The 26,891-nt window shown below is 49.3% G+C and overlaps 1 protein-coding gene and 1 non-coding gene across 5 annotated transcripts in view; both read right to left on the minus strand.

Annotated features, from left to right (window-relative positions):
* Positions 1–983: 983 nt before the first annotated feature.
* Positions 984–26,891, minus strand: part of PLPP3 (phospholipid phosphatase 3) — an 89,697-nt gene continuing 63,789 nt past the window's right edge. For 3 of the 4 annotated variants that reach the window (XM_023258741.2, XM_019837081.3, XM_003990199.6), the window contains 3 exons: positions 26,732–26,789; positions 15,741–15,917; positions 984–2,918 (listed from right to left, as the gene is read on the minus strand). In XM_023258741.2, the coding sequence (XP_023114509.1) occupies positions 2,793–2,918; positions 15,741–15,917; positions 26,732–26,789 (361 nt within the window). In that variant the 3' untranslated portion in view covers positions 984–2,792. The remainder of the gene's footprint in view (positions 2,919–15,740; positions 15,918–26,731; positions 26,790–26,891) is intronic. The other variant, XM_023258742.2, reaches the window with a different exon arrangement.
* Positions 9,264–9,336, minus strand: TRNAK-CUU. The gene has a single exon. It is a non-coding gene; the product is annotated as a tRNA-Lys (tRNA).

Here is a 26,891-nt window from a genome sequence, read left to right on the forward strand (position 1 = left end):
GACATGGCAAAGGGGAATTAAGGTAGCAGATGGAATGAAGGCTGCTAATCGGCTGACCTTAACACAGGTAGAGCATCCTGGGTAAGAGAGGTGGGTCCATCTAATCAGCAGGGCCCTAAATGCGGAAGACGTGGCAGAAGTAGAGACCCAGAGACCGCAGAATGGAAAGGACCTGGTCCAGTACTGCTGGCTTTGCAGATGGAGAAAGAGGGCCACAAACCAAGGGATGCAGATGGCCTCTAGAAGCTGGACAAGACCAGGAAACAGCTTCTTCCCCAGAGCCTCCAAAACTGTCAGATAGCAAATCTGTGCCGTTTTAAGCTACTGTGTTCCTGGTAACTTGTTACAGCAGCAATAGGCAACGGACGCAAGTCTTGGCCGGCAATTTACTCTTCCAGGATCTCAGGTCGTTCCATCTTTGGGCTCCTTCGCATTCCTCAGTTCTCAAAGAACTGCCAGAAGGATCAGCAGTGACAAACAGGCAGACGTGCCTGGCACACAGGTGCTCGACGGGTGTGACACGTACCAGCTCCCCCTCTTCTTCCAGGCTGGGGAGACACCGGGAGAGAAAGCAAGGGCCAAGTGCCATTCTCTGGGGAGCGCCCTCCACCCTCCTTCTTTTGATACGTAAAGAGCTCCCTTGGGAGCTCCCCAAGCACACCTTATCAGGAGCCCTGCTTCTTATCTGCCTTTGGGGGACCCACTAGCTCCTCCCTCCTTGACAAACCCCTTTAGAATACAGAAGCTCTTTAGAGCCTGAGACAGAGCAGAGCCAGAGTCTGGCTGGGCAAACAGGCTTTCAGAGAGGAAAGAGCAGCTGAGGCAGCTGCGGCCACCATATTTCCCACTGGAAGGATCAGGAAGTGGTGCCCCGAGGTGAAGCCAGCCCACTGAAAGAGCTCAGATGGCCTGCGAGCCCCCTCCCTCCTGCCACACACCCGAGACAAACACCCCTCACACATTTCAGGATTCCAGCCCCTTCATTAGTTGGGTTATGAGCTTTTATTTAAAAAGCACATTTAATACAAGTGTAGTTTCGCAGATACAAGTTTTCACTTTGTATTCTACAAAAGTCTTTGAATATTATTCTCTTTACAAAATGGAACCTTACAAAAATACTGACACTTTAATGTTTTTATACAGTTTTCTCTAGTTGCAGTTATTTCTTTCATTGTAAAACAATGTCTACCACAGAACTACGATATTTTAGTTGATATTAAAAAAAAAATTAACTCCATGCTTTTTTAAGCAGCTAATGTAAATAACACAGGTCGAGACAGTTTATAATCATAGTGGATGTAGCTAAAATTGTTTCAGAAATAATATCTTACATAGTTAACTTTTAATGTTTTATACATTATTTATATAATATTTATATATAAAAATCATAGCTTGCTAGAAGTGGAAATGAAAAGGACGGCTTCTGGAGTAAGGATGTACATGTGCTTGATCCATGTGGTTACATTTAGCCCTTTGCAAGGTTTGCACCCGCGATCTGAAAGCATTTCTTCCTTCCTCCTTTCCTCGAAGGTTCAGTAGAAAGGATCCCTGTCTACTGCCCCGCGTGGGACCTTGCTTGGAAGGACACTTACGGAGAGAGGATGAGGAAAAACTCTACGGAGATTTAACCCATGTGTTCTGCCCAGCAGAACCTACCGAGAACTGCCCTAGAGATCAACCCCAAGACAATAGTGCTTTACACAGCTTCGCAAGAGCAGCCCCCGCAGAGACGCTCGTCCGCTCCGAGATCTGGAAGGGCCGCCTCTCAGGCACGAGACCATCTGCTGCTCTGGCTCATTCTGACTCTGAGTAGCCAAAAGGTTGGTGAGTTTTTCATTCTTGCCCATTCGCTCCCACGTCTCTTGCACGTAAGGCTGCTTCCCGTCAGCTGACGGCAGAGCACGCCTTTGCTGGGGTCGGGACCCTCCCGGGAGACCCCGGGGGGCACACAGCAAGGACTTCCGGGGAGAAAGCAGTGACCGAAGCTAACTGTTACCAAGAGTGTGAAGGTGCCGAGTGACTGGTGAACACAACGGGGGCATCCCGCTGCTGACGTCCCGCATCACACAATGATGCGGCCAGAGAAGACAAAGGAGGGCCAGCACCCTCGATCGCTTTTGAAATTGTGCTATTTGTGAAACTCACTCATCCACAAAGAGTCTCCTAATCGCTAAAGTGAGGGGCTGTGGCTGCTGGCCTGGGGGCCGGGGGAGGGAGGGAGAAAGGCCTCAGGACTGGGAATCCAGATTCGGGATCGCGTGGCCTGACTTAGCACACCTGCTCTGCCCTTATATTGAACAAAACAAAACCAACCTTCCCGAACCAAAGTCACAGCACAGATCAGAGTGGTGTGGACAGAGAGACACGAGACAGGAGCCCGCCCAATGGCTGTTTTCTTGATTCAGTGCTACTTCTGGCATTGTGTGCTACAATGTGAATTTGATCTTTTCTCACAGGCCTGGGGTTCCTCGGGTCACAAGCGTGACTGGCAGACCCTACTCAAATCATTTTAGTGTCTGTTCCAGAACAAGCCCGTGTTCACTAGAACATGAACACTTAGACCAATTGCACATCCAGGGTTTCGGCACTTGGTGTTAGTTTGCTGTTGTTTCCACATAGGTGAATGCTACCTATTTTGGAAGGCCACAAAATAAGACTTTTTTTTTTTTCCTTTTTAAAATCAGTTGGGCAAAAAGTTTTTCCCTACATTCTACTGTCTGATGAGATTGGAGAGCAGCAAGAGCTTGCTGTCAGCAGTCATTTTATAAAACAGCTCAGGAGGTGGGCAGCACCTACACCATGTTGTGGTGATTGTTCCTGTCAATAATGTCCACAGGCGAAAGGATTTCCTTCCGGAGAGCAGGGGGAGGCAGGGAGAGTGTCGTCTTGGTCTTGAAGAGGTCGGACACAAAGAAAACCTAGAAGCACAAAATCAGACATCGAAATTAATAACTGACATCTGGGGCCTGGGGACAGGCAAAGGGAAGGTCACAGAAGCACAGACTTTGGGAAAAAGGGACCCCCAAACCATAGATCTTTGACTAGGGAAGGATCCTACGGAGATTTTATATATATATATATATATATATATTTATATATATACACACACACACACACACACACACACACACACACACCAACTTGTGTTATACAGGTAGGGAAACTGAAGCCCAGAGAAGGACAGTGACATGTCCCAGGATGCACAGCCATGGTGGGAGTAGAATTCTGTTCTCTGGACTCTCAGTCCAGTGCTTCCTACCAAAAATGCTACTTCCCTATTTCTCAAGGAAAATGAACAGCAGTGAAAAATAAATTCCTACATAAGGAAGCAAGTCATAATTAGTCATGCTCATTAATCTACGATACTTTCCCTTTCCTCACAAAGAAATCTAGGGTGTAACCACAAGAGATCAGCCAACATGAATTCCTATCAGCAGGAGTGGAGAAGGAAGCCGATGTGACCACGTTTTCCTGAAAGTCCGGATCTCAACAATTTGATGGGGGTGCAGAAGCCAGGGTTTTGTGGCTGAGGGAGTCAGCAGCTAACCCGGAGGAGAGGTCAATGCAATCTCCTATCGCTCCTTCCCAAAGTCCTCCCCATTTGTGAGCACAAGACCCCACCCGGTCTTAACAATCCCTGAGGAACATTTACAGACACCCAACTTGCAAAGGTACGGGGATGGCTGAGGCATAGCTCCTGTCCCAATTAGCTTACGAGGACAGATTCAAGAGCCTGATGAGTTAGTGGAGTAAGAAAAATTTATGCTTTGTATTACATGGCAAAATAAATACACAGACATCCACTTGAGCCATTCAGCAATAGGAGGTTGTATTGCGTAACCATAAGAGGCGGCTATCAGTCATGTCATTTAATAGGAAACACAGGGCAGATTTTCGAAATGGAGACTAGAGCACCTCCAAATTCCCTATGCCTAGCCAACTTTCTGGACACGGGTCATGCACTCACTAACAATGATGGCACTGTGACTTCGTTCTGGACACAGTAGAGGCTAAAAAGTTACTTTTCAAATTTTTTTGAGAGAGAGACTATGAGCTAGGGAGAGGGGCAGAGGGAGAGAGAGAGAATCCCAAGCAAGCATGCTCAGTGCGGAGCCAGATGTGGGGCTCGATACCCTGATCCTTGGATCATGCATCAAGGGTCCATGGATCACCCCTTGGATCACCTATCGAACCAACTTCCATGATGTCCTTTCTATAGTCAGACAGAGCATCAACCAAGGGCCACAGAAAGCACAGCCAGAAACTGGTGGTGCTGGTTACTCAGGAGATCAAGGGACCAGAAGAGGAACAGGAAATAGAGACTATCAGCCGCTACAAAACCCTGACAACTTTAAAAAAAAAAAAAAGAATTTTTCTTTTTAATGTTTATTTACTTTTGAGACAATGTGAGAGACAGAGTGCAAGCAGTGCAGACAGAGGGAGACACAGAATCGGGAGCAGGCTCCAGGCTCTGAGCTGTCAGCACAGAGCCCAACAAGGGGCTCGAACTCAACGAACCGTGAGATCATGACCTGAACTGAAGTTGGACGCTTAACCGACTGAGCCACTCAGGCGCCCCAACCCTGACATCTTTTGAATTTTGTACCCATTCTATACGTCGCCTACTCAAACGTTTAATTATTATTTATTTGTAAAAAAGTAATAAATAAGAAAAGATGGCTGGGATGTTTCTGTGCTACTATCAGAAAGTGAAATGTTGCCAAGAAATGTTAACATTTTAATAACATTTACAGCCCCAGTGCTATATAACGTACCATTTTGCAAAGAAAAAAAAATTAAACCTTCTGTCCCTTTCTTTTCCAAGGAGGTGTGAACAGTGAGAACTCCTGGCTCCCAGTCCGGGCCAAACCCGAGAACCAGGAAAGGAAAGATGTGTACCCAACCCTGCCAGGAGGTTCGAGGCCCCCTGGCTGGGAATCCTTTACATGTGGTCACAGAAGGAGCTTGCCAGTGCTTCCCGTATAAGGAAGCACTAACGACCGTGACTGAAGTTAAATGTGGAAATAATTACACTTTTCAACTCTTCTCTGACAGGTGCAGAGCCAATACCCCCATCTCCACCTGGAAACTACCCTCTGCTTCCTCCTTTACTTGGTTTGGGAGGAAGGCTTCAATCTAGCCCTCCGAGGCGGACTCTCAACTGCACTTCTTCCTGCCCAGCCGCCGGTGGCACCAAATGAGGGCTCTCACTGCTCCCATCTCTTAGAGATCTTTCTCCCAGCTTCAGCCCACCTGCTGAAGGCAAACATAGCAAGGGGATGAACCCCCAGCCCCCAATAAACGTCTTCCCTCCGAGAATCTGACACCACCTTAATCTACTGGCTTATTTCCCAGTTTAATTTTCTGAGCTCATTATCTACCGCATATTAGGGTTTCCGTTTCCCAGCTGCGAGACAGGGATAATATGGACGTTAAAGGCAAGAATGTAGGGGCCGCCTGGGTGGCTCAGTCGGTTAAGCGTCCGACTTCGGCTCAGGTCATGATCTCGTGGCTCGTGAGCTTGAGACCCCACGTAGGGCTCTGTGCTAATGGCACAGAGCCTGCTTGGGATCCTGCTTCTCTCTCTCTCTCTCTCTCTCTCTCTCTCTCTCTCCTCCCCTGCTCACTCTCTTTCTCTCTCTCTCTCTCTGAAAATAAATAAATAAACCTAAAAAAATTTCTTCTTGAATTTCTTTTTTTTTTTTAAATATGAAATTTATTGTCAAACTGGTTTCCATACAACACCTAGTTGAATTTCTAAACTCCTCTCTACTGGAAGCAAGCATGCTGGCCTTGGGTCTCATCGGCACATGCGAATCCCCCAGCCTTCTGGGGAACCACACGCTCGCACGCTGCATGCACGCGGCCAGGCGGCAAGATGAAAAGTTGAGTCAGGTCCAGCAGAACCCCCCCTTTAAAAGCTGCATTTCGCTTTCAGCGTGGCTTGAGCTTACACAAACACTTTTTTGGGATCATGAAACTCGATCCTGTCGAGACTCAAACAGGGCTCAGTCTTCCCAACGCTTGAACAGCAGAGCACAAAAAGGACTAGTAGAAGTGAAAACCTTGCCCCGAGCAGTTCCATTTCCTGCAGAAGGTGCTCTCCACCCAAAAAGAAAACCCAGAGGCCCAGACCGGGAAGGGTCTATACAAATTAGGTAGCTATCTTATGTCCAGGGAACCACTCCCAGCCCACAGCCCTACTTCCACAGATCTCTGCTGTGAGAAGAGAGCAACATTAGATAATAAACACAGTGTCAGCGAGCCGGAAATCTATACCCTAAGCACCAAGAAAAGCTCTTGTTTAAACTGCCCTGAGCATTTGCTTTCAATTCCATCTCTCCGATTCTTTGAATTTTATAAAGTGCTTTTTTTGAAAAATGCAACCAGTAACGCGTATTGAACATCTGCTCTGTGCCAAGCCCTGAGATTATAAAGATAAATATACCTAAGAGCCCTTTGCCCTCCCAAGCTCACAGGGCAATGGGGGGGGGGGGGGGAGAGATCCAAGCAAACAGATAGTTACGATACAGTGTTTTAAAGATCATGATAGAGGGAAGCCAGGGGGGTTGAAGAATCATGGAACCCACACTGAAGGGGAGGGTGGGGGGGCTTTATAAAGAAGGCTTCCCCCAAAGGAGGTACATTTGAGCTTAGCTCAGTAGGAGTTAGCCAGGTGGCGAACGCCAGGAATGTTGTTCTAGGCAGAGGAGCAGTGCGTGCAAAGGCACGGGAGTGAGAGAGAACAGCACGTTCCGGAGCTGCAGGAAACTCAGCATGGCTACGGCCACGCGGTCAGTAAGGCTGCAGAGGAGACACCCAGATCCTGAGAAGGCTCCTAGGACACGTTAAGGAACTCGGACCTCATCCTCTTGGCTTCAGGAGCCACTGTCAAGGCTGTAGCAGAGAAGCAGCCTGTTGAGAAGGCTGTTACCTAAAGATGCAGAAGGAGTCAGAAAGGGAATGGAGAACCTGAAGGCAAGGGCACCAAGTCAGGACCCGCAGAGCCCAGAAGACGGGTCCCGCGCTACCACCAAGCCGTGAAGACGCAGAAGAGATGGGCTTCTGGAATGTGGAGAGCAGACGGCAGTTGATAAGAATTGACGGGGGTGGTGTGGACGTGTGGAGGTGGATACGCGTGCAGGAAAAAGGCGATGCTTTCCTTCCTAGTTGCGCGTCTCACTCTAGAAATCTTTGCTCTTGTTCCCCCTCCCCGAACTCTTGCGGCGGGGGTAACCACGCCAGGGGAAAAAAATTCTAGCTCCGCTTTCATCTGCCTTCTAACATTTGGGGTCCCTCTGACAGCACCTTGGGGAAGCAGGTGTGGCCTTCTTCTGAGTTAGAATGGCCAGGCCATTCTGGGACCCGAGTGTGCAAGATGCCCTGACGTACCCAAGCCCTCAGGAGAGTGGAGTCCTTCGACCAAGAGCAAGACTCCACACAAACGAGGCAAGTCCAGGCTGAGGAATCCCATTCGTTACAAAGAGGAGGTAAGAAGCGTACAGGGAGCCAACGTCCCCAGCGCGCCACTGTGTCATCACCCCCCACTCCCCGTCCAGCACATGCAGCACTGGCAACGAGCCTTGCCCACAAGGGCAAGACAGACTTGTCTTCAAATCCAGCCTCTGCCATTTTCGGTAAAATACCCAAATGAGGGACACAGTGCCCACCTCGGAGGGTCACTCGAAGGATGTGACGTAACAGAAGGCACAAGTGTTGACAGCGTGGTTAATAAACCATAAATAAATAAAGGTTAATAAACCATAAATAAATAAATAAAGGTTAATAAATGGGAGCCATGGCCACTGGCTCAGGCGTCCAGTGCCTACCTACACAACGTCACTTCTCCTTCCTCGCTCCTTGTGTGGGAAGACAAGAAACAAGAGAAGGAACTAGAAGAAAGGAAAAGGGGGGGGGGCGGGGAAGACGGATGATGAAGAATATAAATAAGCCAAAAGGTAAAAGTCGAGCCAGACAGGAAGATCATACGCAGGTAGGAGTTTTCCACAGGACAGATAGAATCTGATCTCCAAGTCCTATAATTTCCGAGGCTATTTTGGGGAATGAGTCAGCACAATCAAGAAGGAAGACGCCTCTGATGTCTTGCTGTCAGCACTCACTGGCCCCAGAGATGCCAGCCCCCCGGAGCAGAGAGGCCCTTCTGGGGTACGGCCTGGCTGGAGCTCAGCAAGGACCAAGCCGGCCAGAAACAAGAAGGCCGGTCGGTAGCAAGGTTTCCACTCCCACTTGCCTGCGAATGGCCACGTCGGCAACTTCTGAGGGTCGCTTCGTTAATCTACCCTCGGTTATGACAACAAAAGTGTTCTTTAAATGTTTCTGGAGTCCTGGAGTGTTTCAACTCCTGAGAATGTGGAAGTTAGCTCCCTGAAAAAAGGAATCACCTCCTCATACATCAAGGGTTTTTATAAGCCCCTGTTGAGCTTAGATGCCAGCCCAGAGCAGCTAAATATTAAAGGAGAAGAATGTTAGAACCTTAACAACCAGAAGGGTTGTCTCTTCTGGTATTTCTCCAAATGTAATCCTCAGATCATCTGTTTCGGAATCAGCTGGCTGCCTCTTGAAAAAGCAGATTCCTAGGCCCACCCTAGGCCTACGGGAAGTGTAGGGTTTTAACAAACCCTATTTTAGTCTGTTATGCAGACTAAAGTTAGGAGAACCGCCAATGGGCACCCTATGGAGATAACACAGATGGGCTCAAATGCTAGACCTGCCATTTTAATGGCTGAAGGTCTTACACATCTTGTAATTGCTTTGAAAGCAGCTCCTGTATCTGTACACTGGGTTTCAGGATACCTGCCCGGAGCTGCCTGTGTTTTCTCTTTGCTACCCACACTCAACGTTTTTTTAAGTTTATTTATCTATTTATCTTGAGAGAGACAGTATGAGCGGTGGAGGGGCCAGAGGGGGACTCCCAAGGAGGCTTCATGCTGTCAGTGGACAGCCTGACACGGGGCTCGATCTCATGAACGTTGAGATCATGACCTGAGCCGAAACCAAGAGTTGGACACCCAACCAACTCAGCCACCCAGGCACCCCTACCCACACTCAACTTTTAATGACCTTCCGTCTTAGCACTCGGCACAGGCTTTAACGTTTCCACTTTAGACTGTGAGCTACTCAAATGCATGAACGACTCAGAGCCCAGCTGTGGCCCTCAACAAATTCTACTCCACCCCCACGGGAGGATACAGTCCATGAGCTGATCTTTTTCTTTTTAACATTTTATTTTCAAGTAATCTCCACGCCCAGCACAGGGCTCGAACCTACAACCCCGAGATCAAGAGTCTCACACTCCACCGACTGAGCCAGCCAGGCACCCCTGTGCAGTTCCTTTTTGTAGACTTCCCCACGCCTTGGCCTCAGGATTTCCTTTTAGCATCCTGCTCTACCATAATAAACAATCTCATGGATTAAGGAATCATTTTCTTTGTAGGAGAAAGCCTTGGGACCTGGCTCACCCTCGTGCCCCAAGTATAATAAGTGCTGTCTAAAGAAAAGCCATCTTTGGCAGCCCTGTCTTTTGACTAAATGGGAGCTACCCAGTTGCAATCATCACTTTTTGACCTCAGAAAAGGACTTCCAGTGGCTTTTGGCACTGGGGACTTGCCAGCATCTCATTTGAATGGTTTCCTGGTATATCTGAGAGGAACTTGATGGGGTGGAAACGGTCACAGAAAAGACTTGCATCAGGCAGCAGGATCTGGTACCAAAATTGCTCCTGCTGTGTGTGACCTCAGACTAAGTCACACTCTTGTTGGGACTTGAATTTATACCAAATGAAGAGGTTTATAACTTCAGATGATAGATCGTCTCTGTATGTGTGTGCAAGCATTATTTAAAAATTCACCTTCCCATAGTTGTCAGGCTTCAGTGGGAGAATTCACGTGAAAACACCTCCTACTGATGTAGGGCTACTCAAATCCTACCCCAGTTATCATCATTCATGACCATCACTGCTACTGAGGGTCATGGATGAAGTTAGTCCCACAAAAACAAGGTGTGTCTGGAACAGCGGAGGAGAGTTGGGGGCAATTCCGGAGGAGAACAGGGATCTGTGCCTGCCTAGGACCCTTCCAGGAAGGCGCTTCTAGGCTATGGCAAAGGAGGGTTTCTGGGAAGGTGGGGGGGGGGGGGCACAGCACCGACAGCTCAGCTAGTGGGGAGCTACATCTAGCAAGATCTGGGCTTCCGGAACATGATGCTCAAGGATGACAGAGGCTGGGAAAAGCAGGGGCCCTGCTTCCAGAAGTCCTACATTTTGAAGCCTTCTAGGATCAGAAGACACACTGTGTTCCCATTGTTCTCACCCATCCCCATGTCTCTGCAACATTCCTTCTTCATGAAATGTCTTTCCTTCTCTTTCATAGCTCATAAAAGAGTGTCCACTCATCAAGGTTCCATCTCCTCTAGGAATTCTTTCTAGCCTTCCAACACCCTCAGAATGAACTAACTATCCCCTCTCTTGTGCCCCCCATTGTCCCCACTACGTCAGTGTTTTTCAAACCTCATGTCACAAGTCCTGAGACAGTTACAAAATCCATTTACTGGGTGGTCACTACCAGCATTTGTTTTTTTTTTGTTTTGTTTTGTTTTTTTTTTTTGGATACACTACCAGCATTTTTAAAGGTTGAATGAAAAATATTAGACTGTATCACACACAGTAAGGGTAAGTCTTATTTTGGGAAATTTTCCAGTTATGTGTGAGTGCTTCTATTGGGTTATAATGGAAAACATACTTCTTTTACAGTTTATTTATTTATTGAGAGAGAGAGAATGAGAAAGAATATTCCAAGCAGACTCAGTGCTGCTTGCACAGAGTCCAACGAGGGCTCTATCTCACGAACCATGAGATCATGACCTGAGCCGAAATCCAGGGTCAGAAGCCTAACCAAGCAAGCCACGCAGGCGCCCTGGAAAATGAATTTATTATTACGGATCGTGGTCAAGTCTGGGGAAGCTCCTGCATTAAAACTCTTCAAGGGCCAACTCTTTTTAGCTCCAAATCTTTAAAACAAAGTATAGTACTTCCTCCATGATACACATTCAATTGATGTGTTGCATGTGGCAAGCACAAGCATCTTTTATTCATCGATGCCACAATCCAAAGAGAGTGGGATGTTATTATCATCCCCACACCCCACTATGGGGAAAGGTGGCTGAGAAGAAGTGACATGCCCATATGCCTAATTAGCAGGTGGCTAGTGGGATTCCCTTTGGAGTCTCTGACTCATCACTCATTCATCTCAGCAGTGGAATGAGAAACGAGATTTTCGAAGGACACTTCGTCATCATCTGCTGGGGCCACAATTTGTCTCCAGACCTTGCTCCCTTCTCTTTCCCACATCACGGTCCTGACACCCCTACCCTCCTCAGAGTGGGGGCCCTGAGGAGGCAAGGTCAGCCCCAGGGCCTACTGGGCAAAGAGCTAGACTTCTGCATGGCCAGAAAAGACTTGCAAGGTCATTTCATCCATATTCCTGTGCCCAGACAGCAGTGCGATCAATCCAATGGGAATAGATGGGGATCTTCCATTAGAGAAGGAAGAGATCTCACAAATTCATGGCATAGACCAAGCATGTTTGGAGTTCACGGTTTTAGTCCTGTGAGAGAGAATTGTGAGCCAGGATCTGGTCCCAACTCTGCCACTGTGTGTCCTTGGGTGTGCCACACCCTCTCTGCATCCATTTCCTCTCAAGGGGGTGTCATCACCAAGTTCTTAACACTTGTGTTCTTGCTGGTCTCTTCTCCCAAGGTCACCGCACTGGGGCAGAGACAAAGAACGCCCTCTCCCTTCCCTACATCCTGGAGGAAGACAGCAGCACACAAAAGAGCGACTGCTAGCTGAGCTACACCCCCGGGGAAGAGGAAAACCAGGAAAGACTCTGCCGTGTGTTTATGACATTCGAAAACAGCTGCTTCCTCTGCTGCACCCACAGCAATGGCGGCCTGGCCCTGCCCTGACCCCTCCCAGGGCCCCATCGTTTGCCATCTGCTGGAGGGTCAGGGAAGAGGTGACCAGATAGGCAAGTTGTCACCAGACAGGAAATGAACTGATGTTTGTCGCCTCGTCGGAGTCCCTGGGTTACTCTAGGGGGTGAGTCCAGCTGTAGGGCTCATATCTTGGTAGCGCTGACTCTGTGTGTGTGTGTGTGTGTGTGTGTGTGTGTGTGTGTGTGTAGGCAGGAGGGGCACTGCGAAGGTCAGTATGTGGCTGTGTTTGCATTGGCTTGCCTGACTGTGTGTTTCTGTGGTTCTGATCGGAAAAAGGATGGATGTCTATGTGTCTGGGTACTGCTGGGTCTGTCCATGCGCCTCTGGGTCTCTCTACCTCCAGCCACACGCGCAAAGACATACATCAGTGCGCAGGCCTATCTGACCCCGTGTGCCCATGTCTTCGTGTTCAGTCCGTGATGCCACATAGGTTTTCTGTTTGTGGTGAGTGCCATCGGCTTCCCTCTCTGGAAAGGTTCAACTAGCGAGCAGTGGGGTAGGAAATCAGATCTGCTCTTGCTTGACACGTGGTTTCTGTCTAGACACATGTGCTTGCTGTGCAGGACTTGCTCTCAGAAGACCTGAGTAAAAGTGCTAAGCTGTCACGGCCTGTTGCCCAAGGCTCTGCAGTGACTCAGCCAACGTTCTAGGGTGATGCAAGGCACCCACTGGGACTTAAAAACAAGTCCCAGCCCCCCAAAAGAGGCCATCTTCGTGGGCACTGCAGGAAGACGGTTCCATCTGAGAAGGCAGGTAGTTTACTCGCTACAAAGTCGGCCGTGCCTCTCAATCTCTGTGGGAGAAGGTCCCAGAGCTATCACGCCTCCAAGGTCCATTCACAGGACGAGAAAACTAGGCTCAGAGGGGAAGTGTCTCGCCTGAGGTTACAAGTTCACTCGTCACACGCCCTCTTTAACCAAGGCTAATCAAGCACCCCTTGTGCCAGCCACTGTATAAGGCCTGAGGATGACAAAGAGCTGGAAGGTGAAGCCACAGGATTCTGCTAAGGCACTGGCAGCCTGGTTCGGGAGACAGACATTTGAGCAGGCAACTTCAACAAAGCCAGGCTGAAGGCCACAGCAGGAAAACCATGAAAAGGGCCACGGGAACAGGAGGAGAAAGTTAGACAATTCTGTCTTTGAGGAAGATGGCGGGAAACGTGTGATAGACTAAACAACGGTGCCCCAAAGATGTCTGTGTCCTAATCCCTACAACCTGCTAATATGTTACCCTCCATGGCCAAACAGACTCTGCAGGTGGGATGAAGTTGAAGACCTGGAGATGGGGAGATTTCCCTGGATCACCGGGCGGACTCCATGGAATCTCCCGAGCCCTCCTAAGAGGGAGGCGAGAGAGTCAGAATCACAGGGGGAGATGTAGTGACAGAAGCAGAGGCCAGAGAGAAGGAAAGACAGACCTGGAGGGGGAGGAAGGGGCCACGGGCTCAAGAACGCAGGCAGCTTCCAGAAGGAACGCAGCCCGCCAACACCTTGATCTTAGCCCAGTGAGACCTATTTTGTAATTCCAAACTCGAGAACTGCCAGAAAATAAGTCTGTGTGGTCTGTGCTGTTCCGCCTCGGGTTAACTCTGGATGGCCTTCAGCCCCAGTGACCATCCTTCCTTGCCAAGTGCAGAGGGCAAAGCTTTCAAGTCAGGGAGCACCCGGGAGCAGCCATCGACCATGGGTAAAGGATCTGGAATGGTGCCAGCACAGAGTAGGGGCTTAGTAAATGCTCGTACCAACTTCCTCTCCTCAGCTACAGTCAGCCAGAGTCAAACAGGACAAAAGTCAGACCTCTCATTTCCCTTGTTGAAAATAAACCGCGGTCCTCCCAGATACTGTCTCATTGTGCACGGAGAGTGCTATAGGATACGAAAGAGGCAGGCTACAAAGCATCTCTGCACCTTTTTAAACTGGGGGTGCAGGAGACCCTAACTAGGACAGCAGCACGCGGAAGAAAACACAGCAGCAGGCCGGTGGGCCGGGCGCCTGCCAAGAGCACGGCTCAGAAGGCCACAGTCGACAAAGGGTTACCCCCTCGAGCAAACACCCGTCCCCTGCTGTCACTTCACATTAAAGCATCAGAGACTGAGCTGGCCGGTGACCGATGCTCTCATTTAACGGTTTGCTCCCCCAATTTCTCTCCCTTCTGACCTTGACTGAAAAAAAAAAAAAAAAGGAAGAAAGAAAGTGATGAACAAAGCCGTCAAAAGAGGCAAGTCCTTAGGCCAGGATTCTCCTGCCAAAACTGACAAGCAGCTCAGACACGACCTTCTACCTGGTGCCCACTCGATCGCCACTACTCCCTGCCCACTTCCTTCCCCCTGCACCCGGCCCTCACCTGCAGCCGAAGCACCCTGTCCGTATCTCCATGACAGCCCCGTGCTGTGTTCTAACCCCTGTGCTGGCCAGGCGGTGGGAGCGAGTAGACTGGGATTTCCTTGGAAGCAAGGCCCGTGCCTTATTCATCCCTCTGCCTCCAACACAATGTCTCTTGTAGTGTTCTCAAGGAAGAGGAGAGCCACCCATTGACTCAAGCTTTCCGTGGATTAAAGATTTATCTACTCTGAGCCAGACTCCCTGAGAGGCACTGGGGAGACGGGGAGAACAATAGTGTGTCATCTATGGTCCCTGTCCCCGGGGAAATTTACAGTCTAAAGGGATACACACATCTGCAATGTCAGCACAGGGTGACAAACGCCATCACAGGAGTGAGTGGGAGAGGTGATCGTAGGGAGACTCATGGCAGCAGCCAGGTTTAGAAATGAAGAAAGGCCAAGGGCTCGTCCAGATTTCTATTGTTCATGAGTCTTACTGCAAGTGGGCAAGGATTATACGAACAACACGACCCGCATGTGTGGTGCCTAAACATCCAGACATGACTGTGCTCTGAGATTCTCGCTGGCCTGGTGTGAGCTCCCCAGAGTGGGGCCCAGGAAGGCACGGTATCAGAGCAGGAGCTCCACCATGTGTGCTGAATAAACCCCTCAAAACTTTTAGCAGGCAAGAAAAGCAGAGATTCTTGAGGGGACAGAAGCTCAGAGAGCTGGGATGCCTTATGCACGTTCACAGAGTCAGGGATGAAATATGGGAAAAGGGTAACCCAGTCACCTGGGGCAAATGAGAACCTGGCCCATCCCGAGGCCATTCTCTAGGTACAAGGCCTTCTCTTGATGTACAAGGCCCTTTAGCTAGCCAAGGTAAGGCTCAGCCTTGACCAAGCCCCCTCTTGTCTAGCCGACACCACGTTTAGGGTCTGACCAAGTCACCCTAAAGGTCATACTGGGAAGGGTGGAAGCTTCCCAAGATTCTGAATTCAACTCAATTTTAAGTGTCCACCAAAGCAGCACGTGAGCACTGAGTCAGGGACCCAGACTCTGCTGGTCACCTGACATGTGACCTGGGGCAAGTTTCTTCCCCTCTCAAACCCTAAATGTCCTCATCAATAAAGTGAGCAAGGTGGCCACTATCCAAGATCTCCGGCTGCAACGTTCTATGAGCCCAAACCTGAGGACTCACAGACTCTGCTGAATGAAAACTCACAGGCTGGAAGGAAACAGAAATGACTTTCCTTTTACTGAAGGGGTCCTGGGGCGGGGTGACTCTTTATACACCAAGCAGAAAAAAGGATTGAGAGCTCCCTAGCTTTGGTCACTGAGCTGGAAACATTTAACAAGCAGGCGGTGTGGGGCTCTGCGTGTGTAGTAAGAATACGATGCTACTCACTATGCAGCAGGCCACCAGGGCTCCTTGAGCAAATCCTGCAAGCACATCGCTGGGATGGTGCTTGTGGTCGGACACACGCGACAGTCCTGTGTAAAAGGCCATCATGATCAGGGTGAACTGCAGGAGGGGCCGGAGCAGGCGGGCCCCTCGCCAAGTGAAGCGGGCCTGAAGGTAGAGCTGGACAGAGGAGAAAAAATGAACAGAAGCTCAGTGCATTAGAACACCACTACACTTCCGTTAAATGGACCCATCTGGACCTCAGGTGGCATGTTTTACAAAAAGCATTCAGCCTGGATATGACCTCAAGCCAGTTATTTAAGCCTTGAGCCTCAGCTCCCATATGGAAGAAAGAGAGAGAGAGAGAGAGAGAGAGAGAGAAAGAAAGAAAGAAAGAAAGAAAGAAAGAAAGAAAGAAAGGGAAAGAGAGAGAGAAAGAAAGAAAAGAAGAAAGAGAGAAAGAAAGAGAAAGAAAGGAAGGAAGGAAGAGAGAAAGAGAGAAAGAGAGAAAGAAAAGAAAAGAAAAGAAAAGAAAAGAAAAGAAAAGAAAAGAAAAGAAAAGAAAAGAAAGAAAGAAAGAAAGAAAGAAAGAAAGAAAGAATTAAAATGGAGACAGCAAGGAATGCCTTAGAATACACAGCCTGGGGGCGCCTGGCTGGCTCAATTGGTTAAGTGTCTGACTTCAGTTCAGGTCACGATCTCACAGTTTGTGGGTTCCAGCCCCGCGTCGGGCTCGATGCTGGCGGTGCAGAGACTGCTTGGGATTTTCTCTCTCCCCCACCTCTTTCCGCCCCTGCCCCACTTATGTGCACACATGCTCTTTCTCTCTCAAAATAAATAAATAAACTTAAAAAGAAAAAAAAAAAAAAAAAAAAAGAATCCACAGCCTGGACCACACTGGACACTTCCTAAGTTCACTAGTTTCTTTTCATCATCTTCTTTTGAAGATTTGAAGTTTGATTGAAACTCACCAATGAATACTAACCAGGGTAGGAAAGCTTTCTTTTCTGCAACCCGTGACAACTCATTTCACGCATTTGTGTGTATTCCTGGAGATATGGCTGTACAGTCCCTACATGACTCGCCTCTTAGGATCGTGTTGGAAATAAATGCAGGATCGATAGGAGAGGTTATCGAGATAGTCACAAGGGGAGGCTTCTGCTTCAAAACAAAGCAACCCTACCAAAGACCAAGTGTCTAAGTCTAACTATGGATTTTTGAGCTTGAATATAAAGGAAACACATAAACCAACCAGACAATGCCAGGGAGCTTTCACACAGAGGTTGACAGATACTGGGCTGGGTGGAGTAGAAGAGTAACCTGAAGAAAAATGGAAGAAAGAAAAAAACCACCTCTGGCCGAGGCAAAGAAATGACGTCAACTGAGCATTGTCCCTTGGAGTTATCTGGCTGCAGTTTCCGTTCTAACCTCTGGGCACAACCTACTTCCCAGGTTCCTGTGGGAACTTGGGAAATGAAGGGGAAAAGGCAAGTGGACAAGGGGAACTTCCGAAGACAAATCAAAGGCAAGCGCAGGGGGAGACCAGGAGAAAGGGGAAGAGAGCACAGGGAGGAGCCGATGGCCCAAAGATGGACCTGGGACGGCAGGGATGGGACTCTGCCCTGCCGGAGACAAAGGGACACCTTCCTCCTGGTGGTCAGGAAGGAGCAAGCCACTGGCTGGTCCTGAGGAGAAAGAAGGGTGGAAGATTCCAGAGCCAGCCCTGACAGGGCGGGAAAGTTCGCCAGCACTGAATCCACAACTAACCGGAAAGACAATTTTAAAACCCAGGCCAAGAAAACAGCAGGCAACTCTATAATCATTATGAAATGCTATGAATGCGTTATTGGGCAATCTAAGAATAACGAATGAGAAATAATAAAGAATGCACTGATGGGCACGGTTGAACAAGTGATAAAGATCAACAGTTTCTCGTATATAAAAAATAAACAGTTGAAAATCTACAAGAAGAGGTAATGGGGCGCCTGGGTGCCTTAGTCCGTTAAGCATCGGGACTCTTGATTTGGGCTCAGGTCATGATCTCACAGGTGGTGGGTTCGAGCCCTGTGGTGGGTTCGAGCCCTGCGCTGGGCTCTGTGCTGACAGTGTGGAGCCTGCTCCGGATTCTGTGTCTCCCTCTCTCTCTGCCCCTCCCCTGCTCACACTCATGCTCTCTCTCTCCAAATAAATAAAACATAAAAAAAAAAAAAAAAAAAAGGAAAATCTCACTGAGCTTGAGTTTTCTCACAAAGAAAATAAGTGTAACAGCCACTATCTCTCAGGCTGTAGTACAGGTGGCTGCTACGGTAGAGGTGCCTGGCACCAAGTTCTGCTCAAGACACAGATTTTATTCTCTAACCACATTTCTTTTTTTTTTTATTAAAAAAAAATTTTTTTTTAAATTTTTTTAACGTTTTTATTTATTTTTGAGACAGAGAGAGAGACAGAGCATGAACGGGGGAGGGGCACAGAGAGAGGGAGACACAGAATCGGAAGCAGGCTCCAGGCTCTGAGCCGTAAGCCCAGAGCCCGACGCGGGGCTCGAACTCACGGACCACGAGATCGTGACCTGAGCCGAAGTCGGGACGCTTAACCGACTGAGCCACCCAGGCACCCCTCTAACCACATTTCTTAACCCGGCCCTGAGATTTTCTCATTTCCCTCAACTGAAAAGTCCGCAGATCCTCAGAAAATGCTTCTTTAGAATCCTCCAGGGCTTCTCCCTCCCCGTGCAGAGTTTAGGTCATGGGCCTTGGAAATGAGGGTGGGGCAGAGGAAGGGTGGGTTTCCCAACCGGACACGGCCCACATCTCCCCTTCTACTGACTCAGATACTGGAGCTCACGAAAAGAAAAAAATAAATACACCAGAGGAACTTGAAGAGAGAGGAAGAGACCAGTCATCAGGAGAGCTTCAGGAAGGGAGTGCTTATGAATGAAAAAGGAGTAGGGGCCACAGGAAAAGAATCCCTTTGGGAAGTAGTCAGACATGGACTGGCCGGCAGACATGGACTGGCACGCTGAAGCTTGCTCCTCCCCTCCCATCTGTAACCAACACATTTTACCCACGAATGGCTCAAGGCCTCAGGGCTGATCCTGGGGTCTGCAGCTGGGGCTGCAGGGGGAAAGCACAGCGGCGGCGGCAATGGGAATTTTGGGGTGAAGCGGCCCCAACTCCATTCCTGGCTCTGTCACCTCCTAAGTGGGTGGGCCCCCAACTTCTCATCTGTGGAACAGGTACAACACTATCTCCCTCTCAGGGTTGCCGGGATCGAATGGGACACACAGGACCCTGCCTGGCGTGACACGGGAACTCAAGGCACTCTTCAGAAACCTGTGTCAACCCTTTACGAAGGGTGAATGCCATTTACTCGCTGGCGATGAGGGATTTCGCCAAAACAAGTAGATTACCAAAGCAAAAGGTTGCGCAATCACCTTCCACCTTGTGGCTAATTCTGATTTGAGAAGCTGTTACAACAGGCTTGGAGGCTGACCGAAGGACCTGGTAAGTCCCTCCATGCCCCAGCAACCCTGCTGCTAAATGCATTAGCTTCTGCCGGTTCATAGCCCAGTTCTCCTGCTCTCGGAAACCTGAGCCTGGGAACAGTCCGTGGGGCAAGAGGCTGCGTTCACTGCCATTCCACGGGAGGAAGTCGCACTTCTGACCACAACACTCCCATGGCCCCTGTCCTAGACCAAACAGCAAGGAGACTTGCCCGGAATCAGAATTTCTGCAGGGGCTTCAGCAAAGTCCCAGGCACCCTGAACGAGTAGTTAGCAAAGACATAGGCAGAGTTGGACAAAACCAGAAAGGCTGAATCACCTTGATCTCTCCTCGTGGTCAGCAGCCCTGAGGTCCTGACCGATCTGTCTTTACTTCCCCTTCTGTGTGAAGACCTCTGGGCTGGGAGAATCCACTTCTAACCATCAGTGTGACACTGCAGAAAAGTGTCTGATTTGCAATCAGAGCAAAACCAAACTTGAATCTTTTCTCTGCTCCAGGCCAGCTGGGGGACCCTGAACCAGTCACTCTGCTTCTCTGAAATTTCTGCTTTCTCTTACAGAGTAAGGGGTTTTGTTCATTAAAAAAAAAAACCTCCAACACATATCGTGTACATCTGTTCAAAATTGTGAAAGACAGAAACATGAATAAAAAATAAGTTCCTCCATGCAAAAAGAATATGTTCACATTAAAAATTAAATCTCGGGGCGCCTGGGTGGCTCAGTCAGTTGGGTGTCCGACTTCGGCTCAGGTCATGATCTCCCGGTTAGTGGGTTCGAGCCCTGCGTCGGGCTCTGTGCTGACAGCTCAGAGCATGGAGCCTGCTTCGGATTCTGTGTCTTCCGCTCTCTCTGCCTCTCCCCTGCTGATGCTCTGTCTCTCTCTCTCTCAAAAAGGAATTAAATGTAAAAAAAAAAATTTTTTTAATTAAATCTCATTCTTTGACTAAGATTTTTCTCCCCAATTGCTAAAATAACACTGCTGATTGTAGACAGGTAGCTTACAACAGAAAAGACTATGTCTGCCCGTGAACCCCCATCCCCAAAATGATGTATGTGGAAGTCCCTGGCACACCCAACTCACTCCCTAAATGGAGTTCTCTTCTCCTTCCTGGTCCTAGCTCCCAAACTGGGGTCCTGTGAAATTCAACAAAAACTCTTTAGAGAGGTCTGGCTGAACTCAAGCTGGCTCCTCTGGTCAGAACCAGCCGAGTCACATGTGGGGTGAGTCACACTCCTCCTTGCGAAGTCATTTGTGTTTCATTACATGATTTGCATACTGGTGAAACAGGTCGGTACTGTCCTCTTACTTCATTTCCATTGCTCTTGGGACTGCTCTGCTCAGAGTGAAAAGGAGGCTTTTGTCCCTCCTTATGTCCCTGCATATGCTCTCTTCCTGGAAGTCGGTCCAGATCACTGACACCCACAGGGAGAAACTTTCCTCCTCCTCTCAGCTCCTCCACGGCTCACGCCTGGCTCTGGTGCCTGTGCCGGGTGATTCGTCTATGTGGTGCAGAACAGGCACTTCTCTCTGGGAAGCTATTCGACTACTTTCAGGACGAAAGAAGAATGTTTAGTCGACTTTTCTCCTCCTTGAGAAGGGAATCAGCTCTTGTTTTCTGTCACTATCAGGGGGAGAAACATACACTCCCCATTTGTCAAGCACGGTTTCAGACACAGTGCCGGGGCTTTAAACGGCCTCACCTGCAACTGTCACAATCATCCTGTTGGGTAGATACCACCATTGTGCCCATTTTTCAGATGAAGAGATCAAGGCCAAAAGGCCCTGTCACTTGCTCAAGGTAACAAAGAGCCACGATTTACACTGAGTAAGATGTGTCTTTTTCTAAGACTGAGATCTAACCACAGAGCCTGGCTTCCTTTGAGGAAATTAGTGCTCTCCACACAAAGTAATGGTCTTTTATACTGGATTTGTCTTGGGAGAAAAGCAATTTGAGGGGACTACCCGCTTGTCGTGGACTTAAGGACAACCTACGGGGAACATCTGAACACTCACGCTCCTTGAATTCACCGGTCACATACTTTTACAAGGCCCATGTTAAAATACAAGTACACAGCTTTTGGAAGAGTCAGGGTATTAGAATCTCTGACCTGATCATAAGCTACGTAGACCCTGTGAACCGAGTCAGTGCACCTCAGAGTGGAGTTCACAGCCCTTCCCCTTGGGGCTCCGTGCCTCAGTCCACCCGAATTGGGGACCTCATCCAACTGTTCTGAGACTCTACCTTTCAGGACTTCCACACCAAATATGAGGTCTCTTGGTGTCCTCAGGCGCTCACACAAGATCTGGCTCAGAAACTGCTGGCTGGCTGAATGGATGGACAGACTGATGGCTGGGCAGATGGACAGAAGGCTGGTTGGATGGATGGATGTAGATGGGGGTGGGGAAGAGTTTGGAAAACATTTGGTACAGTGGTTTATTCCCCTTACAAACAGCCATCTTGTCCCTACAAGGGGTTTCACCAGAAACTCCCAGGATCTGTGGGCATGTCTCGTGGGCATACCAGACCCCACCGCTCCAGGATTCTAAACACACTGAACAAAACCTCAATGACTAACAACCACAGGCCAGGGAACATGGCGGTCAGAGGACGGCCGCTTCCCTGTTTCCTGGGTATCCGACAAACCCTTTGACACATCAACATTTCTCATGGGCACTGCAGTAAAGAGCCAGTGCATAAACAGTTCAGCAAAGAGGCAGCAGAGGCCTTCCTTACACCACATAGGTCCTTCACGATCTATCAATTCAATGAGGAGAGGAACAAATCAATGAGGAGAGGGACAAAACCTGCATGGAACGGAAAGCAGCATGGCCTGGGAATGTTGAAGACCTGAGATTGATTCATTCACTCACTCGTCAAATATTCATTGCAACTAAGTGTCAGACGCTGTTTGGGGCAGTGGGATACAAGAGTGAGTCAAGAGACAAAAACGCCTCCCTCACGAAGCTTACAATCTATCCGGCAGAGATAAACAAAGAAGCGAAGAATATATAGTATGTCAGATGGTGAGAAACTGGTCGGGGGAGGGGGGCAGGGATTAGGCTGCACAGGGGAGTCAGGGAGTATTGCAGAAAGGGGCCAGGAAAGGCTTCTCTGACCCTGAAAAAGGCAAGCGGCCAAGGTTCACGTTTGGGGAGGGGAGCGCAGCAACAAGGGAAAGGCCTCACCACCAACTTGCTGCCTGCTCTGGACTAGAGGAGGAGGAGCTGGGGTGGCTGGTCCCAAAGGTCCTCTCAGCTTTCACTGTGCCCTCCCGCCCCTGCTTCCTCCCCTACCAGCCACCCCAGCTAGACCGAAATGAAAACCTACAGCCCCCAAACCATCGTCCCCCTTTTCACCTGCACACGGGTGGTCCTTCCAATCTGCCCATCTTTACCCTACGGGAACCCTTCCCCAGCTCTGCCCCCCTCCACTCTGGGCTGGCTGGGGGTGCCACGACCCCGAGCTTCCATAAGATCCCGCATCCACCCCAGCACACAGCGTACCCAACCGCTGTCACTGTCTCCTTGCTCCCCTAGACTGAACTCCCCAAGGCTGTGACCACGACTTCCCCATGTCTATAATTCCACCCCCCCCAGCACGCTGTTTGGTGTGTAACAGCCACCCACTGAATACGCGCTGAACGCCAAATGCCGAAACCGAGTTGAGTCCCTGGAGGGCAGGGCCCACGTCCGATGCACGTCAGGGGCCCCGGGAGGTAGCAGGGTGCTGGCACAACACGAGAAACACCAGGTTGTCTGGTTGCTACATGGTTTAGTGCCTGTGCTGGTATAGGCGTTTTATCCAGAAAGCCAAGTTATCCTCAGTCCCCGACCGTGGAGGGTACAGGGCCAGTCCAGATGTGGTTCCCTGGGGTTGGGGCCAGGACTCCGGGCTAGGAAAGCTTCACATGCGCTTATACATGCTGTGGGTTTTTCTTATTAGAATCTGCATTAATCACTAACATGCCTTAACCTCATCTGTTAAGCGTCTATGCCCAGAGATAATTTGGTGTTTGGGGCATGGTTTTTCCAAGCTAACCATTTTACAAATCAAAACCTAATACGGAGTGTCCTTCAAAGCCATGGGAGGCTCTAGAGGGCAGCTGCCGTCAACAGGCCTAGAGTGCTTCCTGTCCGCCCCTCTCTTTGAACGCCAGGGCCATGAGGGCATAAGTTTGCCCCCGAGGGCTTCCCGTCTTCCCTTGCAGAGTTTAGGGTAGTGCAAACATCTTTCAAAGAGAGCCACAGAGATTGAGAAGTAAGTAGGTGCCATCTAATTCCACTCTTTCATAGGACAGCTGGAGAACGTGGGACCTAAAGAAGTGAAGTGGCGAAAACCCTGCGAATTACACTATTGTCTCTACTTTATAGAGGAATACACCGAGGCTTCAAAGCTCAGTGAGCAATGCCTGGTTCCAGAGCTAGTAACCGCCAGGGCAGAATCTTCCAGGTCTGCCTGACCTTGAGGGCAAAGGCCATCAATGCTGCCGACACCCAGCTGGTTCAAAGGCGATTTTCCCCGGAAGGCCCCAAGGAGGCTGCCCTTGGGGGGGGAGGCCAGGGTCTCCTGTGGTCTCATTTGCCCAGCTCCAGTACTTTGGGAAGCTCCACATCCCTGGGGGATGGGTCTGAGGGCTGCTCTGGCCGACTACAGCATTTCCCACTGACCCTGACGGGCAGCCGTGGTGTTCTAACTTGCTTTAGAAACCTCTGCAAATTGGACATAGAGAGGGTTGAGACTTCGGTGTGACATCACATAGAGGAAGAGCCCTGGGAATGAGCACTGTCCTCCTTGGAATTTAGCCTCAGAGGTTGCCTTAGGGCAAGATAACCTCAGAGCTAAAAATGGAGCTATGTGTTTCCAGGTTGTATATGTGGGTGTCCGTGAGTTGTGTCTGTTTGCAAGGGTCCTCCAACGTGTGATGTGCGCATGGCTGTGTGTGCACGTGTAGCAGATGCGAGGGACGTGAAGGACTAAGGACGCTCTTCTCTTCCTCCCTCCCTCCTTCCCTTCCTTCTTTCCAGGAACATAAAGGCACTGTAATTTTTTTCCTCCCTCAGAGATGCAAATAAACACCCAGTCTGAACTACCCCTTACTCCTCACCCCTGCAGAGATCTCCAGCTGTAATCATCCTGGTGGTGGAGGGTGGGGGCAAGGAGGGCATCTCATCCATTAAGGCAGCTCTGAAGAAAGGCAGGTCGCCTTCAGGGGAAATTGAAATTAGGGTCGGGAGCTTATATTCTTTAACTTTATCCCGGCGAGGTTGGTTTTGGTTTTGTAGTGCAGTATCACGAAAAGAACAGGCAGCGATCCTGGTGGCATCGAGACCAGCCTTCAAATCTCTTTTCTGCCTCTTACAGGAGGTAGAACTTTTATTGTTTTTTTTTTTTTTAATTTTTTTTTTTAACCTTTATTTATTTTTGGGACAGAGAGAGACAGAGCATGAACGGGGGAGGGGCAGAGAGAGGGGGAGACACAGTATCGGAAACAGGCTCCAGGCTCCGAGCCATCAGCCCAGAGCCTGACGCGGGGCTCGAACTCCCGGACCGCGAGATCGTGACCTGGCTGAAGTCGGACGCTTAACCGACTGCGCCACCCAGGCGCCCCGAACTTTTATTGTTTTTAATGCTTACTTATTTTGAGACAGAGACAGAGTGCGAGTGGGGGAGGGGCAGAGAGAGAGGGAGACACAGAATCCGAAGCAGGCTCTGGGCTCTGAGCTCTGAGCTGTCAGCACAGAGCCCGACACGGGGCTCAAACTCAAGAAACGTGAGATCATGACCTGAGCCGAAGTCAGACGCTTAACCGACTGGGCCACCCAGGCGCCCCTGGAGGTAGAACTTTTATCACTAAACTTCTTAGCATCAGGTTGGTTGGTTTGTTTCCAGCTTAAAATGGGGTAATCAAAACGCATCTCATCGAGTTATTGAGAGAACCAGTGTGGGAGAGAGAGCTTGACCCAGTGCCCGGCACACAGAAGGCACCAGAAACGGGTCAGCACCTTTATCTTTTGGGCGGCCATAGAGCACACAGTGCACACAGTTGGTTTCAAAATTACCCAGTATTTTTCTCTTGGAAGAAAATGAAGGAACATGAGAAAAATGAACAGAGACCCACTCCTCCAAGCACCTTTGCAAAACACTGAAATTACATTTGTAAAATTGCTTCCAGACCTGGGTAGAATACAAAAAAAAAAAAAAAAACGAAATAGGAAACGAAAGATCTTCGCAACATTAGCTTTCTAAAAGCCAAGCGAAAGCAAAACAACAACAAATGAAGAATGGAGGGAGTGTGATTCGTGTATAAACAAAATCCATGTTTGAGGTTTTCATAGGTTGGGGCCCACCTTTCAGCTCCGCATCCCAGGTAACGGGAAGCCGGGAGGCCTCCAGGCTTGGAAAGGATTGTTTTGGGAGGAGGGGGGAAACAAAACAAAAAAAACCTTCTGCTAGGTTTTCCAAATCCTAATTATGTTTTTTAAATAAGTCAAAATCAAAACGTTCTTTTGCAAACAGCTTTTGCTCCCCTGAGCTATGTCTGACCTCTCAGCGCCTTCTCGCTCTGCATCAAAGGGGCCGAAAGCAGGAAGTGCCTTGGCACAGGGGCCTCATTCAAGGGGAGAGGAGAGGCAGGGGACCGTTTTTTAACTCGCAAAGAGAAACAGACCAGCTGCTGTCTGTGCAGCAGCTGGGGAAGAACCGGGCACTCACCTGTCCCTTCCCAGCACCTCTAGGAAGTCGGGGCAGACAGGGCCACAGGGGTTCAGATCATGGCCCCACCACTAGCTGAGGGACCCCCCAACATGCCGCTTAGCCTCCCTGGGTCTTAGTTTCTGGCTCCAAGCAGTGGGGATACACATTTCATACTTCGCCATGCTGTCATGAGGTGATGTGTGCTCATGGAGCAGAAGTATTCTGAAAAACTTGAAATCATTCTATGTAGTTGGATACTGATGATTTTTAAAGCCTTTCCATCAGCGGGGGATGGAAGAAGCCTGGCATGGTGAACACTAGGAATTTGATGACAGGGTTTGCATTTGAGCAACAGTTCTAGTGCCTGTCAATTCTGACAGTTGACTTGAATTCTCGGAGCCTTATTTAGTAATCCTTTCCCACAACAGAGACAGTAGTACCAGGGTGCCTGGGAGGGTCAATTGAGTAAACAGATGGTCAGAAGACAGTACTCGTTACCATAAAATATTACACAAGTGTCTTCACCACTTTACAATTTCAAAAAGGGCACACGAGCCTTATCAAGCAGCCATGATCAATATTATTTTTATTTGACAAATGGGAAAAGCCTAGAAAGGAAAACAACTTCTAAGGCTGTGGCAGAGCTCAAAACGGAACCTAACTTTTCTAGCTAACTTCTTTTTCAAGGATTTCACAATGGGGTCTATCCCTAACCATTCTGAGGGCTCTCTGCACAGAAGAGCTTTAAGCTGGGGCTCAATAGTACACTCCATTGGAATCAGAAGGAAGGTACTTACCACCAAATACAGCATAGTGTACATGGAGAAGGAGGCGTGGCCAGAGAAGAAGGACTTCCTGCAAGAGCAAGAGAGGGCCATGAGAGGGCCATATGCACATCCCTGACACATGTCTGCCTGTCCGTCTTCTCTCCCTAGACCGTGACCTTGAGACCAGCAC

Source organism: Felis catus, chromosome C1, assembly GCF_018350175.1.
Source record: "Felis catus isolate Fca126 chromosome C1, F.catus_Fca126_mat1.0, whole genome shotgun sequence".
NCBI lineage: Eukaryota > Metazoa > Chordata > Mammalia > Carnivora > Felidae > Felis > Felis catus.